This window comes from Chiloscyllium plagiosum, chromosome 35, assembly GCF_004010195.1.
Source record: "Chiloscyllium plagiosum isolate BGI_BamShark_2017 chromosome 35, ASM401019v2, whole genome shotgun sequence".
Lineage (NCBI taxonomy): Eukaryota > Metazoa > Chordata > Chondrichthyes > Orectolobiformes > Hemiscylliidae > Chiloscyllium > Chiloscyllium plagiosum.
This window is the reverse complement of record NC_057744.1, coordinates 28,710,929-28,724,229: the sequence shown is the minus strand read 5'-3', so window position 1 is coordinate 28,724,229 and position 13,301 is coordinate 28,710,929. Positions and strand designations below refer to the sequence as shown.

Sequence of the window (13,301 nt, the reverse complement as noted above, 5' to 3'; positions counted from 1 at the left end):
CTTTAGGGATGGAAATCTGCTGTCCTACACATCGCTCCAGATTCACAGTAATGTGATTGACTCTTAACTGCCCTCAAGACAATAAATACAGGCCAAGTCAGTGATATCCATATCCCATGAAAGAAAAATGCCAAGAGATTGTCTCCTATTTTGGAGATGTGGAAGTCTTGTGGTGTGGTAGCACAGGGTTTAAACTACAGACAGCATGTCAAAGAGTATGTTGCTACAGCATATTTGACTGCTTGGCTGGACAGCTGATGTGGATCAGATTGATGCCAGCAGTGCAGACCTCCGTCCCCCATCCCCATTCTTACCCATGGTGGAATTTGAAGCTTTGTTATAGCCTCCCTCCCTTCCTAAACATTTTCCAGTCTTCTGTGACTCTCCCTAACTTCAGTAGTTCCTGAAAAATCACCACCAAAGCCTCTACAATAACCTCAGCTATCTCCTTCAGAACTCTGGGGTACAGTCCATCCAATCTAGGTGATTTATCCCCCTTCATATTTTTTCATCTTCCCTCAAACCATCTCCTTAATGATGGCCACTACGCTTACGTCTTCCCTCTGACTCTCTTGAAGTTCTGGTATGCTACTGGTGTCTTCCACCATGAAGACTGAAACAAAGTACCTATTCAGTTCCTCCGCTATTTCTTTGTTCCACATTAATACTTTTCCAGTCTGATCTTTCAGTGCTCTACTGTCCACTGTTACCTCTCTTTTAATCTAGTGATTGGACCTATTGCCAGATGGACGTCATTTACCTAGCAATGGTTCCAGTCACCAGACTTACCTTTTTAGATATCTAAGAAAAACCTCTTGCAATCTTCTTTTATATTGCTAGCTAGCTTACCCTCATATTTAATCTTCTTCATCCTTATTGCTCTTTTAGTTGCTCTTTGCTGGTTTTTAAAGGCTTCCCACTAATCTTCACCACATTGTCTGTCTTTTCTATTGCCTTAATGCTTTCCCTGACTTCCCTTGTCAACCATGGTTGTCTCATCCTCCTCTTAGTATCTTGCTTCCTTCTTGGGATGAATTTCTGCTGTGCTTCCCGAATTGCCCCAAGAAACTCCTGCCTTTGCTGCTCCACCACCTTCCTTGCTAGTGTCCCATTCCAATCAATTCTGGCCAGCTCCTCCCTCATGTCTTGTAGTTACATTTACTTGTAATACCTTTACTAGTATCTCACACCCATTCTTTCTCTGCTACTTCATCCAACATGGAGGCCATTTGAAGCAAGCTGAATCCATGAGGTATACCAGCTCTGATTTCCATGTTGAGATTTCTTGACCAGCAGCTTGTATGACAAGTTCATAAAAGAGAAAGCTGAATGCTAATGAGGTGAGCCGGGCCACCAATGAGCATTTAGAAAGTGCCTTTACTTAGCGACTCTCTGTTGCTGAGTGAGAAGCTCGCCATGCCACTTGTGAAAAGCATACAAGATGGTATAAGTTGCTCCTGATGTTTAATGGGCATCCCTCTGTTTTTCCATTGGTTCTGCCACACTTCTTGCTATGTTGTTCAGACCCTTACAAGCTTCTACCTTTTGTGTTGGGGTTTGAGATGGAGTGATTGATGAGAAGGCAAAGCCAAGATCTGTCTTCAGATTGAGAGTTCAAAGTAACACTGTTTACCATATTAAATGATAAACATGGCAGTACTTGGTAAATTGAAGATATACCAGGCTCTAATCTTATAATTGCACTCGGTAAGCACCTATCTACCTTCTTCATGAGTTCACGTCTACGTTATAGTCAGGTCTGATGTAGAATCCAAGTGTTCAAACTCTGTCTGCACTGTGCTGTTTATGCTTGCAGATACACAGCTCTGTGACATTAATGTAAAGTTGCTCCAGGCATCTGAACCTGTTACATAGCAGGAACTAAACTTGGTTAATGATCGAGAAAAGATTATTCTGCTTATCAAAGTAGTTCACTATGCACCAGAAAACCTTTGAGTTAAACACTGAATAGAAAGCAGATAAATGTGAAGAAGGATCATCTCTCATCCATTATCTTAAGCAACTCTCGTGGCAATGAATAGGTAGAAATTTCCTCCACTCTGATTCTAATCCAATGAAATATAGGTTTGAATGTGATGGAGCCTATGGTGCTTTTTGAGTTTCTGACTGAGGTATTTGTTTTGTAGCTGTCAAACAGGGAAACTTGATATTGACCAACCTCAATGAAACAATGTCTGGATTATACACTTGCAAGTCTGAGAATGAAGTAGGGAACGCATCTTGTTCGATACAGTTGGCTGTGGTAACCCGTAAGTATAGTTATCATTTCTTTAGTTCACCGACTGTAATCTAACAAAATAATGGACGAATGGAAAATAGCTTAAGTGAGAAAACAAAGAAAATGTGTAATTCTAGGTGTGGGATATATTCCTGACAGATAACTTTTACCTTAAAAACCTACAGGCTGTTTCAGGCATGCTCATGGGAGGGTCCTAAGATCCTCTTATTACTGCTTAACACCTGACTAACACACTAACTTACTCTTTCTACTTTCCTCCCATTCACTGCTCCCTGCCACCTGCACACTGTTTCCCCTAGCTTTCCAGCATACCTCTTTCTGCTCATTACCTTCTTCTCCAGACTGTGTTTCCCTCTCTCTCTCTAACACCACCCCCTGCTCGTAAGAAGGGAATGGAGCGTGAATGCGGGTCCACGAGAGGGAAGCAGCGAGCGTTTGAGAGGAAAGTGATGAGCAAAGTGGAAATTTGTTCCAAATGCAGTCTGAGCATACACTGTAGCCATGCTAAAACAGGAAGTGGGTCAGCATTATTCAGGAGAATCCTTTCATGTACAATCTATTGGAACATACACTTTAAAATGGAACGTGTTACCTTTATAAGCTGACAACATCTAAATCAGTTCTTGATAAGGGGTGTAATTTCCCATCATCACAGGTTGTTTTGCCAAGTCAGACTAGTTGGTGTGAGTTGGTGTAGATTGGTAGCTGTTGGGGCCAGTTAGCTCAATTAGCTGGATGTCTGGTTTGCAATACAGAGTGATGCCAGCAACATAAGTTCATAATCCCACACCAGCTGAGGTTACTATGAAGGATTCTTCTTCTCAACCTCTTTCCATGCCTGTGACATAGTGATGCTTAGGTTAAACTACCACTATTAGTCTCTCTCACTAATGAGAGAGTAACCTTGTGGTTTGGGACTATAATATTTGATTGTTACCCATCACATGAGTGAAAGGGAAGAATTTGTCTGTGAACCTTGCCGCACTGTGGTTCAGATTGTAAGATTGAGCAAACATTCCTATGTTTTGAAACACTAGACCAAATTCCTGGATTTTTCAAATAACATATGAAAGTGAAAAATAAAATGGCAGCTGGGCTATGTTCTGGGAAAATTACACAGACACAGAGATAGCTGCTTAGAACCATTGTTCATCCTGAAAATCCAACTCTCACATCAACTATAAAAGAACAATCAGCCAGGCCTAAACCCCCACCCAACCCAGACTGAACTCGGCAGATCAACTTCGATAAGTATTCACACACAGAGACACCGGACATTCCACTTAATCAGGATACATTCACACCTACTCTTAACTATCAGGAAGCCAAGTGACCTCAAAAGGAAACACCAGCAACACAGTGTTAAGTGTAGATTTGGCACGAAGATCAGAAACCTGTGATTAGTATAATTGTAGTCCCTGATCTCACCTGAGAGAGCTATCCCTGCAGCTAACCCTTGGAGAAGGATCCCAGATAGCTATTACCCCAAGAGTGATACCCACAGCCATCTCCAGATGAAGTTAAAACTCACACAACACCAGGTTATAGTCCAACAGGTTTATTTGGAAGCCAGTGCTTCCAATTAAACCTGTTGGACTATAACCTGGTGTTGTGTGAGTTTTAACTTAGCACACCTCGGTCCAACACCTGCGTCTCCAAATCATGATTTCGAGACAAGGGATCCCAGCGTTGATTCTCTCCAAGAACTAGCTGCACAACTATCTCCAGAAGAGGGATCCCAACAGTAATCCCGAAACCTACCAACACACACCTGTTCTGTACAAGGGGAACCAGTGGCGACTGATAACCCTCGAAACCCACTGACTTGACTGACACCACAAGGCCTCAGACACATCCTGAGGTAAAACCCGGCCGACAAGACCTATCTGAAAGTAAGAAAACCAAAGTACTCACCTGATAAAATCCAAACCTGACCTATCGCATCATCAGACTCAACCCAGGCTGAAGGCCGAAACCATCCGAAATCCTCAGGAATGGCCGGCTGTACTTCAAAACTCAGTGGTGAGCCCAAAAAGCTAGCAGGGAGGGGGAGGTGGGTGGTTACCATACAGGGAAGCCTTTTAAAAGTTTCTGTGATAAAAAATCTGTTGTTTAGTTCTAATAGTGTTTAACCTGTATTTGATTTAATAGTGCATTTAATCACTGTCCTCTGTAGAATTGATAATGTCAATTTCACTGTTTGTTATATTTGTTATTATTTCTTGTATTATACTTACCTTTGGTATTTAATAATACTTAATAACCGCAGAGATTCTTTTGTCCCTGAAAAAGCTGTCTACTGCCCTCTTCTTCTCACATTCCCTAAATAAATCCAGTGTCAGAACCAGGGATCCATGGTTGATTTGAATCAATTAAAAATCTGCAAATTACTGATCGCAAACCAGAATCCCTTCAAGATGGCGGGGTGGTGGGGGAGTGTGGGAGTGGTATATCCAGTCTGCATTGGCTGGCAGGGAGCCAGCCTGCTAATTGGCGAGCACTTCCAATCCTGGAGATGGAAATCAGAGTGTTACCAGCTCCCACTGGGTGAGAGGTGGGCACTGCTGAGGCAGGTCCAGAAGGCAGGCTTTAAATTACAATTCTGAGGGGCCTAACAGGGAAGCCCATCCTGATGGGTGAACTGCAGCTATGGAGGTGAGCAATTTTGCCTCCAGACCCCTTCTTCAGGCTGAGGAGCCTCCGGATCCCATTGCCACCCAGACGGCTGCTGGAAATGCTGCCTTTGCCCAAGCAAACAATGTCCCCACCACCCCACCCAACCAACAGGTAGTGGGGGTGCCAGCCTACTGAATACCAATGGGCCAAAGAATGATCCCTCTATAGTGGTAAATAGTTTAAAATGCACTGCCCATCGCCATTCACAGGAATGCTAGCTACTCTAAAACTAGTCTCAACATTGGGAAACTTTCCTGTGATACTGGAGGTGTGTTGGAGAGCACTGCCCCACTATTTTTTCCAGACAAAGAACAAAGAAAATTTACTGCCAAGGAACAGGCCCTTCAGCCCTCCAAGCCTGTGCCGATCCAAATACACTGTCTAAACCTATTGCCCAATTCCTAAAGAGCTATATCCCTCTGCTCCCCACACATCTGTCCAGACATAGCTTAAATGAATCTACCGTGTCTGCCTCTACTACCTCTGCTGGTACCGCGTTCCATGCACCTACTACCCTCTGTGTAAAGTACTTGCCGTATATATTCCCCTTATACTTTTCTCCTCTCAACTTGAACACATGACCTCTCATTATTGAATCCCTCACCCTGGAAACATGCTTATCTCTATCTGCCCTGTCTATACCCTTCATGACTTGTAGACCTCATTCAGATCCCTCCCCCCCGCCACAATCAATCTCCTTTTTTCTAATGAAAACAATCCTAACCTACTCAACCTCTCTTCATAGCTAGCACCTTCCATACCAGGCAACATCCTCGTTAAACTTCTCTGCACCCTCTCCAAAGCATCCACATCCTTTTGGTAATGTGGCAACCAGAACTGTACACAGTATTCTAAATGCAGTCGAACCAAAGTCTTGTACAATTTTAACAAGATATGCCAGCTCTTATACTCAATACTCTGTCCAATGAAGGCAAGCAAACCATATGCCTTCTTGACCACTCCATCGACCTGTGCAGCCACCTTCAGGATACAATGGACCTGAACTCCCAGATCTCTCTGCTCATCAACTTTTCCCAAGGCTCTTCCATTTACAGTATAGTTCGCTCTAGAATTAACCTCTATGCATCATTTCACATTTGCCTGTATTTAATTCCATCTGCCACATCTCTGCCCAACTCTCCAGTCTATCTATGTTTTCCTGTTTCTTTGACAGTCCCCTATGCTTTCTGCTACTCCACCAATCTTCATGTCATCTGCAAACTCACTGATCAGATGATCAATGCCCTCTTTAAGATCATTTACGTATATCACAAACAACAGTGGCCCCAGCAGTGATCCCTGTGGAACACCACTGGTCGCTTTTCTCCATTTTGAGAAACTCCCTTCAACTACTACTCTCTGTCTCCTGTTGCTCAACCAGTTCTTTATCCACCTAGCTAGAACACCCTGCACATGATGTGACTTCACTTTCTCCATTAGTTCACCGTGGGGAACCTTATTAAATGTCTGACTAAAGTCCATGTATATGACATTTACAGCCCTTCCTTCATCTATCAACTTGATCACTTCCTCAAAGAACTCTATTAAGTTGGTAACACAAAACCATGTTGCCTATCATTGATAAGTCCATTCTCTTCCAAATATAAATAGATTTTATCCCTCAGTACCTTCTCCAGCAACTTTCCCACCACTGACGTCAGGCTCACTGGTCTGTAGTTAACTGGAATATCCCTACTACCCTTCTTGTACAGGGGGACAACATTAGCAACTCTCCAGTCCTCCGGCACTTCACCTGTGTTTAAGGATGCTACAAAGATATCTGTCAGGGCCCCAGCTATTTCCTCTCTTGCCTCCCTCAGCAACATGGGATCGATCCCATCTGGTCCTGGGGATTTGTCCACCTTAATATCCTTTAGCCTATCCAAAACATCCTCCCTCCTTATGTCGACATGATCCAGAGTAAGCAAACTTCTATCTCTAATGTCAACATTCATCATGTCACTCTCCTCAGTGAACACCGATGTAAAGTAATCATTGAGAATCTCACTTATTTTCTTAGGTTCGACACACAACCTTCCTTCCTTATCCTTTAGTGGACCAACCCTTTCTCTAGTTACCCTCTTGCTTCTTATATAAGAATAAAAGGCTTTGGGATTCTACTTAATTCTGCTCACTAAAGCTATTTCATGACCTCTTTTAGCCCGCTTGATTCTTCACTTAAGACTGGGCCTACTTTCCCATTATTCATCCAGGGCCTGTTCTGTCCTTAGCTGCCTGGACCTTATGTATGTTTTCCCTTTTTCTCTTGGCTAGTTGCACAATTTCCTCTGCCATCTACAGTTTACGAATCTTGCCTTTTCTATCCCTTGCTTTCAAAGGGACATGCCTATCCTGCACTGTCTTCAACCTATCTTTGAAAGCCTCCCACATATCAAATGTGGACTTCCCTTCAAAAAGCTGCTCTCAAACCACATTTCCCAGCTTTTGTTGAAATTTGTTATAATTGGCCATGGCCCAGTTTAGTACTCCTCCCTTAGGACCACTCTCATCTTTGTCTACAAGTGTTCTAAAACTTACAGAATTGTGGTCATTATTCCTGAAGAAATCCCCCACTGCAACTTCTACAACTTGGCTTGGTTCATTCCCCAACACCAGGTCCGATATGGCCCCTTCCCTAGTTGGACTATTGACATACTGATCTAGAAAACTTTCCTGGATGCTCCTTACAAATTCTGCTCCATCCAGACCTCTGACACTAAGTGTATCCCAGTCAATGTTGAGAAATTTATAATCTCCCATCACCACTACCACCCTGCTGCCTCGACATCTTTCCATAATCTGTTTACATATTTGCTCTTCTCCCTCACGCTCACTGTTGGGAGGTCTGTCGTACAGTCCCAACAATGTAACTGCACCCTTCTCATTTCTCAGCTCTATCCAAAACGCTTCACTGCTCAAGCCCTCCATAGTGTCCTCCATCCCTGACCAGCAATGCAACTGCTCCCCCCCTTGTACTTCTCTCCCTGTCTTGTCTGAAGCATCTATATCCTGGAACATTTAGTTGCCAATCATTCCCTTCGTTCAACCAAGTCTCTGATTGCAATAATGTCATACTCCCAGGCACCAATCCAAGCCCTAAATTCATCTGCCTTACCACTATATTCCTCGCATCAAAGCATATGCACTTCAGACCACCAGTTTTTTTTGCATTCATCTGCTCTCTGCCTACTCTTCCCCTTGGTAATGCTAACTTCATGATCCTGTTCTTTACAGTCTCTAGTTTCCAAATCACTGTCTTCTAGTCTTCTTTTCTGGTTGCCAGCCCCTGCCACATTAGTTAAAACCCTCCCCAACAGCAGTAGCAAAAAATCCCCCAAGGACATAAGTTCTAGTCTGGTTCAGGTGTGGACCTTCCAACTTGTAATAGTCCCACCTTCCCCTGGTCCCAATGTCCCACAAATCTGAACCCCTCCCTCCTACACCATCCCTCAAGCCATGTGTTCATTCTGCCTATTCTTTCATTTCTACCACGTGACACTGGTAGCAGTCCCGAGATCATTATCTTTGAGGTCCTCCTCTTTAACTTTTCTCCTAGCTCCCTGAATTCTGCTTTCAGGACCTCATCTCATTTTTTACTTGTATCATTGGTGCCTATATGCACTACGACACTGGCTGTTCACCCTCCCCTTTCAGAATGCTCTGCAGCCAATCGGTGACATCACTGACCCAAGCACCCGGGAGGCAACATACCATCTGGGAGTCTTGTTTTCAGCCCTACAAGAATCTTTCCTGCCCTTCTGAACAGCAGAGGCAGCCACGGTGTCATGATCCTGGCAACTGCTGCCCTCCCCTGTTGAGCCATCTCCCCCAACAGTATCCAAAATGGTATACCTGTTTTGGAGAGAGATAACTGCAGGGGACGGCTGCACTGCCTTCCTACTCTTTCTCTGCCTTTTGGTCACCCATTCACTGTCTCCCTCAGTAATTCTAATATGCGGTGTGACCAATTCACTAAACGTGCTATCCACGACCTCAGCCTCCACTGTTTCCCACCCTTATACTTGTGGCTGGCAAATCCCTTCTGGAAGAGTGAGTGTGCAGAGACTGCTCAAAGAACAGCCTGGTGATATACACTCCATTTCATTTAATCTCCCATTCCCCCATCCTCCTAACCTCCCCCCCAACCACACGTTGAATGGTGTTCCTGTAGGGATCTATAACACAATCCCTGACAGCATGAAGGACAATGTGAGAAAGCCAAGCATTCGTACAATAAGAGTCAAGATTAAAGTGGTGCTGGAAAAGCACAGCAGGTCAGGCAGCATGCGAGGAGCAGGAAAATCAATGTTTTGGGCTGGAGCCCTTCATCAGAACTTGAGCATTGACTAGGTTATTACACGATGCATCATGGGGAGACCCACAGGCTCATTCCTGATGAAGGGCTTTTGCCCGAAAGTCAATTTTCCTGCTCCTCGGATGCTGCCTGACCTGCTGTGCTTTTCCAGCACCGCTCTGATCTTGACTCGGATTGCCAGCATCTGCAGTACCCACTTCTGCCTAGCGCATTCATACAATAACCCCACCATTTCTCTCAAAGACTTCAAAATCACTTTGTTCATTTGAACTGAGTGAGTCATTTTGAGATTTTCATTCTGCTCTTGACTGGTTTCTCCTGTATTATTTTTCAGTCGGATACTGTCATAAAGGAATAATCCATATTTTCTTCTTCCACAGCAAGTAATGCTGGGATCATTGCAGGAGCCTTTTTTGGAGTGCTGTTTGGAATATGTCTGATTATTGCTCTTGTGATTTGCTGCTGCAAGCATCAGAAGAGGGAAGCAGAAAAAGAGGAAGAACCAGCTAATGAGATAAAGTGAGTATAGTGGGTAATAGCTCATCAGGGCCTGGGAGTAAACACCCAAGTCTTCCTCCATCCGTTGGCATAATGTACAAACTCATTATGCAACTCATGGAAGTTTGCAATTGAAGGAGGGCATTAAAAGGACAGCAGACAGTAAATATTAAGACACTATACTTTTAATTGATAAAATTGCAGTTTCACTCTATGGATCTCTACATATTTGTATACACCATAACCCAGTAGATACATCTCCCACAGAGATCACGAATTGCTCATTCATTTATTCATTCGTGCTGAGCAGATTATTTTACTGGGAGGTTGCAGGCACCCATAACTCACTGAATGATTTGTAGCTGTTAATGTCCCGGTGAGAGCACAACATTCACAAAAGATTGACACCACGTTCTTTGCAAAACAAGGTCTGAATTTTCGGGTCATGAGGTGCCTGATGGCATGTCGAGTGTCTGCAGGCAGCAAGATCTCATTTGCCACAGGCTATTTTCCAATTGGTTGCTTGCAGGGCTGTCGTACAATTCGGGATGACATAGGCTGTCAAATCAGAAGGCAGGCAGCACTGCTCCCACCCCCACCCCCCAAACATCGGGAGATGTGATCATGGGTGACCTCTCAGTAGGGTCTCTGGAGCTGTGTCAAGCAAGGTTTAACGGTGAGATCTTGCAGAGAGATCTTGGTGTCAGTATGCATGAATCACAGAGGGTTAGTCTGCTGGTACAGCAAGTAATCGGAGAATCTAATAGAATGTTATGAGAGAATTGAGTGCAAGGTTAGGGAGGGTTTGGTTTACTTAACAGAGCATTGGTAAGCCTGCATCTGGAGTTCTATGTATTGTACAGGGCTTCTGTTGAAGAAAATCTCGAGAGGCAGAACTTGAGCATTGGGAGACAATGAGGTCTACAGATGCTGGAGATCAGAGTTGAGAGTGTATTGCTGGAAAAGCACAAAAGGTCAGGCAGCATCCGAGGAGCAGGAAAATCGATGTTTCGGGCTGGAGCCCTTCATCAGAACTTGAGCATTGACTAGTTTATTACACAATGCATCATGGGGAAACCCATGGGCCTAACAGTGGCTCGGTAGAACTCCGAAGTACAGCAGGAAGTTAGAGTTATATAAGAAACAAGACACAGGCTGAATGTTAATTACAAGGTGTCAGGATGGTCTGTCGAGGTTCCGAGTCAGGGGTCAGCTCTCAGGATCAGTTCTAATTGATGATGCACATTCCACAAGTGGACAAGATTGAAAGTTATCACCTATCATGCTGTTTACAGAGTTCTGTAACAAATGTAGGACAAATATCCTTAACTAGAGGACCTAATTGGCAGTACATTGTGAACTAATTGATGGGGCTAAGCATGTTTGAGCAACTAAGTTGCATGCTCCAGCGAAACATCACAGTGGGGAAACATTGAGCAGGCAAACTGTGGCACCTTGAACAGATAAGCTACACTTTAACATTACCTCCTAGTGAGAGAGGAACTAAGTTATATGCAGGAGGCTGTGAGACAGCCTCTCACAGCTACATGCCAAATATTGTTCTGCTGGGTGAGGGGCCCTTCGGCAAAATGATTCCTTAACCAGGAGGGAAGCCATAGCCAAGAAAATGGCTTCCACGTCTCCGTACCTACAGAAGGATGTTAATGCATTGGAAGCAGTCCAGAAGAGATTCACTATACATATAGGTAAATGTAGAGTAATAGGGTAGGGGAATGGGTCTGGATGGGTGACTTTTCGGAGGGTTGGTGTGGACTTCTTGGGCCAAATGATCTGTTTCCACACTATAGAGATTCTATGATTGAATGGATTGCTTTATGAGGGGAGGCTAGGCCTGTATCCTTTAGAGTTTCAAAGAGTCAGAGGTAATTTTATTGAAACATATAAGATCTTGGGGGTCTTGACTGGGTGGATGTTGAAAGGATATTTCTTCTTGTGAGAGAATCTACAGCTCAGTTTATTGTTTTCAGATAAGGAGGTGCCCATTTAAGATAGAGATGAAACCAAACAGTTTCTCTCTTAGGGTGGTGAGACTTTAGAATTCCTGTGGTTGCAGAGTTTTAAAATATTTTTAATGGAGAATTAGATGGATTTTTGATTACCAAGGGGATGAAAGATTATGAGGGAGTATGCAGGAATGTGATGGTGAGGGTAAAGTCAGATCAGCCAGGATCTTAATGAAAGATAGAACAGGCCAAATGGCCTACTCTTGTTTTTATGTTTATAAGAAAAATAAACAAAAAATAAAAAGATAAAAAATAAAAAGATGAAAGAAAAATTTAGTGAAACTCCACATTTAACCCAGGGTAACCTTATAGAAGTTTATAAAATCATGAGGGGTCTGGGTAAAATGAATGGTAGGTGACTTTTCCCGAAGGTGGGGGATTTCAAGATGAGGGGCATTTTTTAAAGTGAGAGGAGAAATATTTTAAAAAAAATATGCGGGGCAGTCTTTTTTAACACAGAGTGGTTCGTGTGGGGAATAAATTTGGGAGAGGTTGAACAGGCTGGGGCTGCTTTCCCTGGAGCGTCGGAGGCTGAGGGGTCACCTTATAGAAGTTTACAAAATTAAGAGGGGCATGGATAGGATAAATAGACAAAGTCTTTTCCCTGGGGTCAGGGAGTCCAGAACTAGAGGGCATAAGTTTAGGGTGAGAGCGGAAAGATATAAAAGAGACCTAAGGGGTAACTTTTTCACACAGAGGGTGGTAAGTGTATGGAATGAGCTGCCAGAGGAAGTGGTGGACGCTGGTACAATTGCAACATATAAGAGGCATTTGGATGGGTATAGGAATAGGAAGGGTTTGGAGGGAGATGGGCCAGGTGCTGGCAGGTGGGACTAGATTGGGTTGGGATATCTGGTCGGCGTGGACAGGTTAGACTGAAGAGTCTGTTTCCATGCTGTACATCTCTATGACTCTATGACTCTAAGTGGTGGTTGCAGGTACAGTTACAATGTTTAAAAGACATTTGGCTAAGTACACGAATAGGAAATGTTTGGAGGAATATGGGCCAAACATAGATAGATGGGACTAGTTGTATTTGGGTTTATGGTCGGTGTGGACTGGTTGGACTATATGTGTGCCTCTGTGAGTCTCAGGAAATTTGACATGTTCATAAGGACCCTCAGCAACCTCTACAGATGCATCATTGAGAGCATACTGTCCAGGTGCACAACGGCCTGGTATGGCAACTGCTCTGCCCAGGACAGTAAGAAACGACAGAAGGTGGTGTATACAGCCGAAACCATTAAGGAAGCCAATCTTCCATCCATTGACTCCATTTACACGGCTCACTGCCATAGAAAGACTGCCTACATCATCAAAGACCTATCGCACCACATTAATGATCTCATGCAACCTGTTCCATCAGACAGAAGATACAGAAGCCTGAACACATGCACTGGCAGGTTCAGGAACAGCTTCCTTCCCGCTGTTTTTCGACTGATATATAGATTCTCTAGCCTCAAGTAATGATGATCTTGCTAATACTGATCTCCTTAGCACACCATCACCCACTGACAGTGCCTCAATG

The 13,301-nt window shown here is 43.8% G+C and overlaps 1 protein-coding gene across 3 annotated transcripts in view; it reads left to right on the top strand.

Moving 5' to 3' along the window:
- esama (endothelial cell adhesion molecule a) overlaps positions 1–13,301 on the top strand; it is a 147,313-nt gene that overhangs the window by 123,212 nt on the left and 10,800 nt on the right. For all 3 annotated transcript variants that reach the window (XM_043676833.1, XM_043676836.1, XM_043676834.1), the window contains exons 5-6: positions 2,148–2,270; positions 9,632–9,770. In XM_043676833.1, the coding sequence (XP_043532768.1) occupies positions 2,148–2,270; positions 9,632–9,770 (262 nt within the window). The remainder of the gene's footprint in view (positions 1–2,147; positions 2,271–9,631; positions 9,771–13,301) is intronic.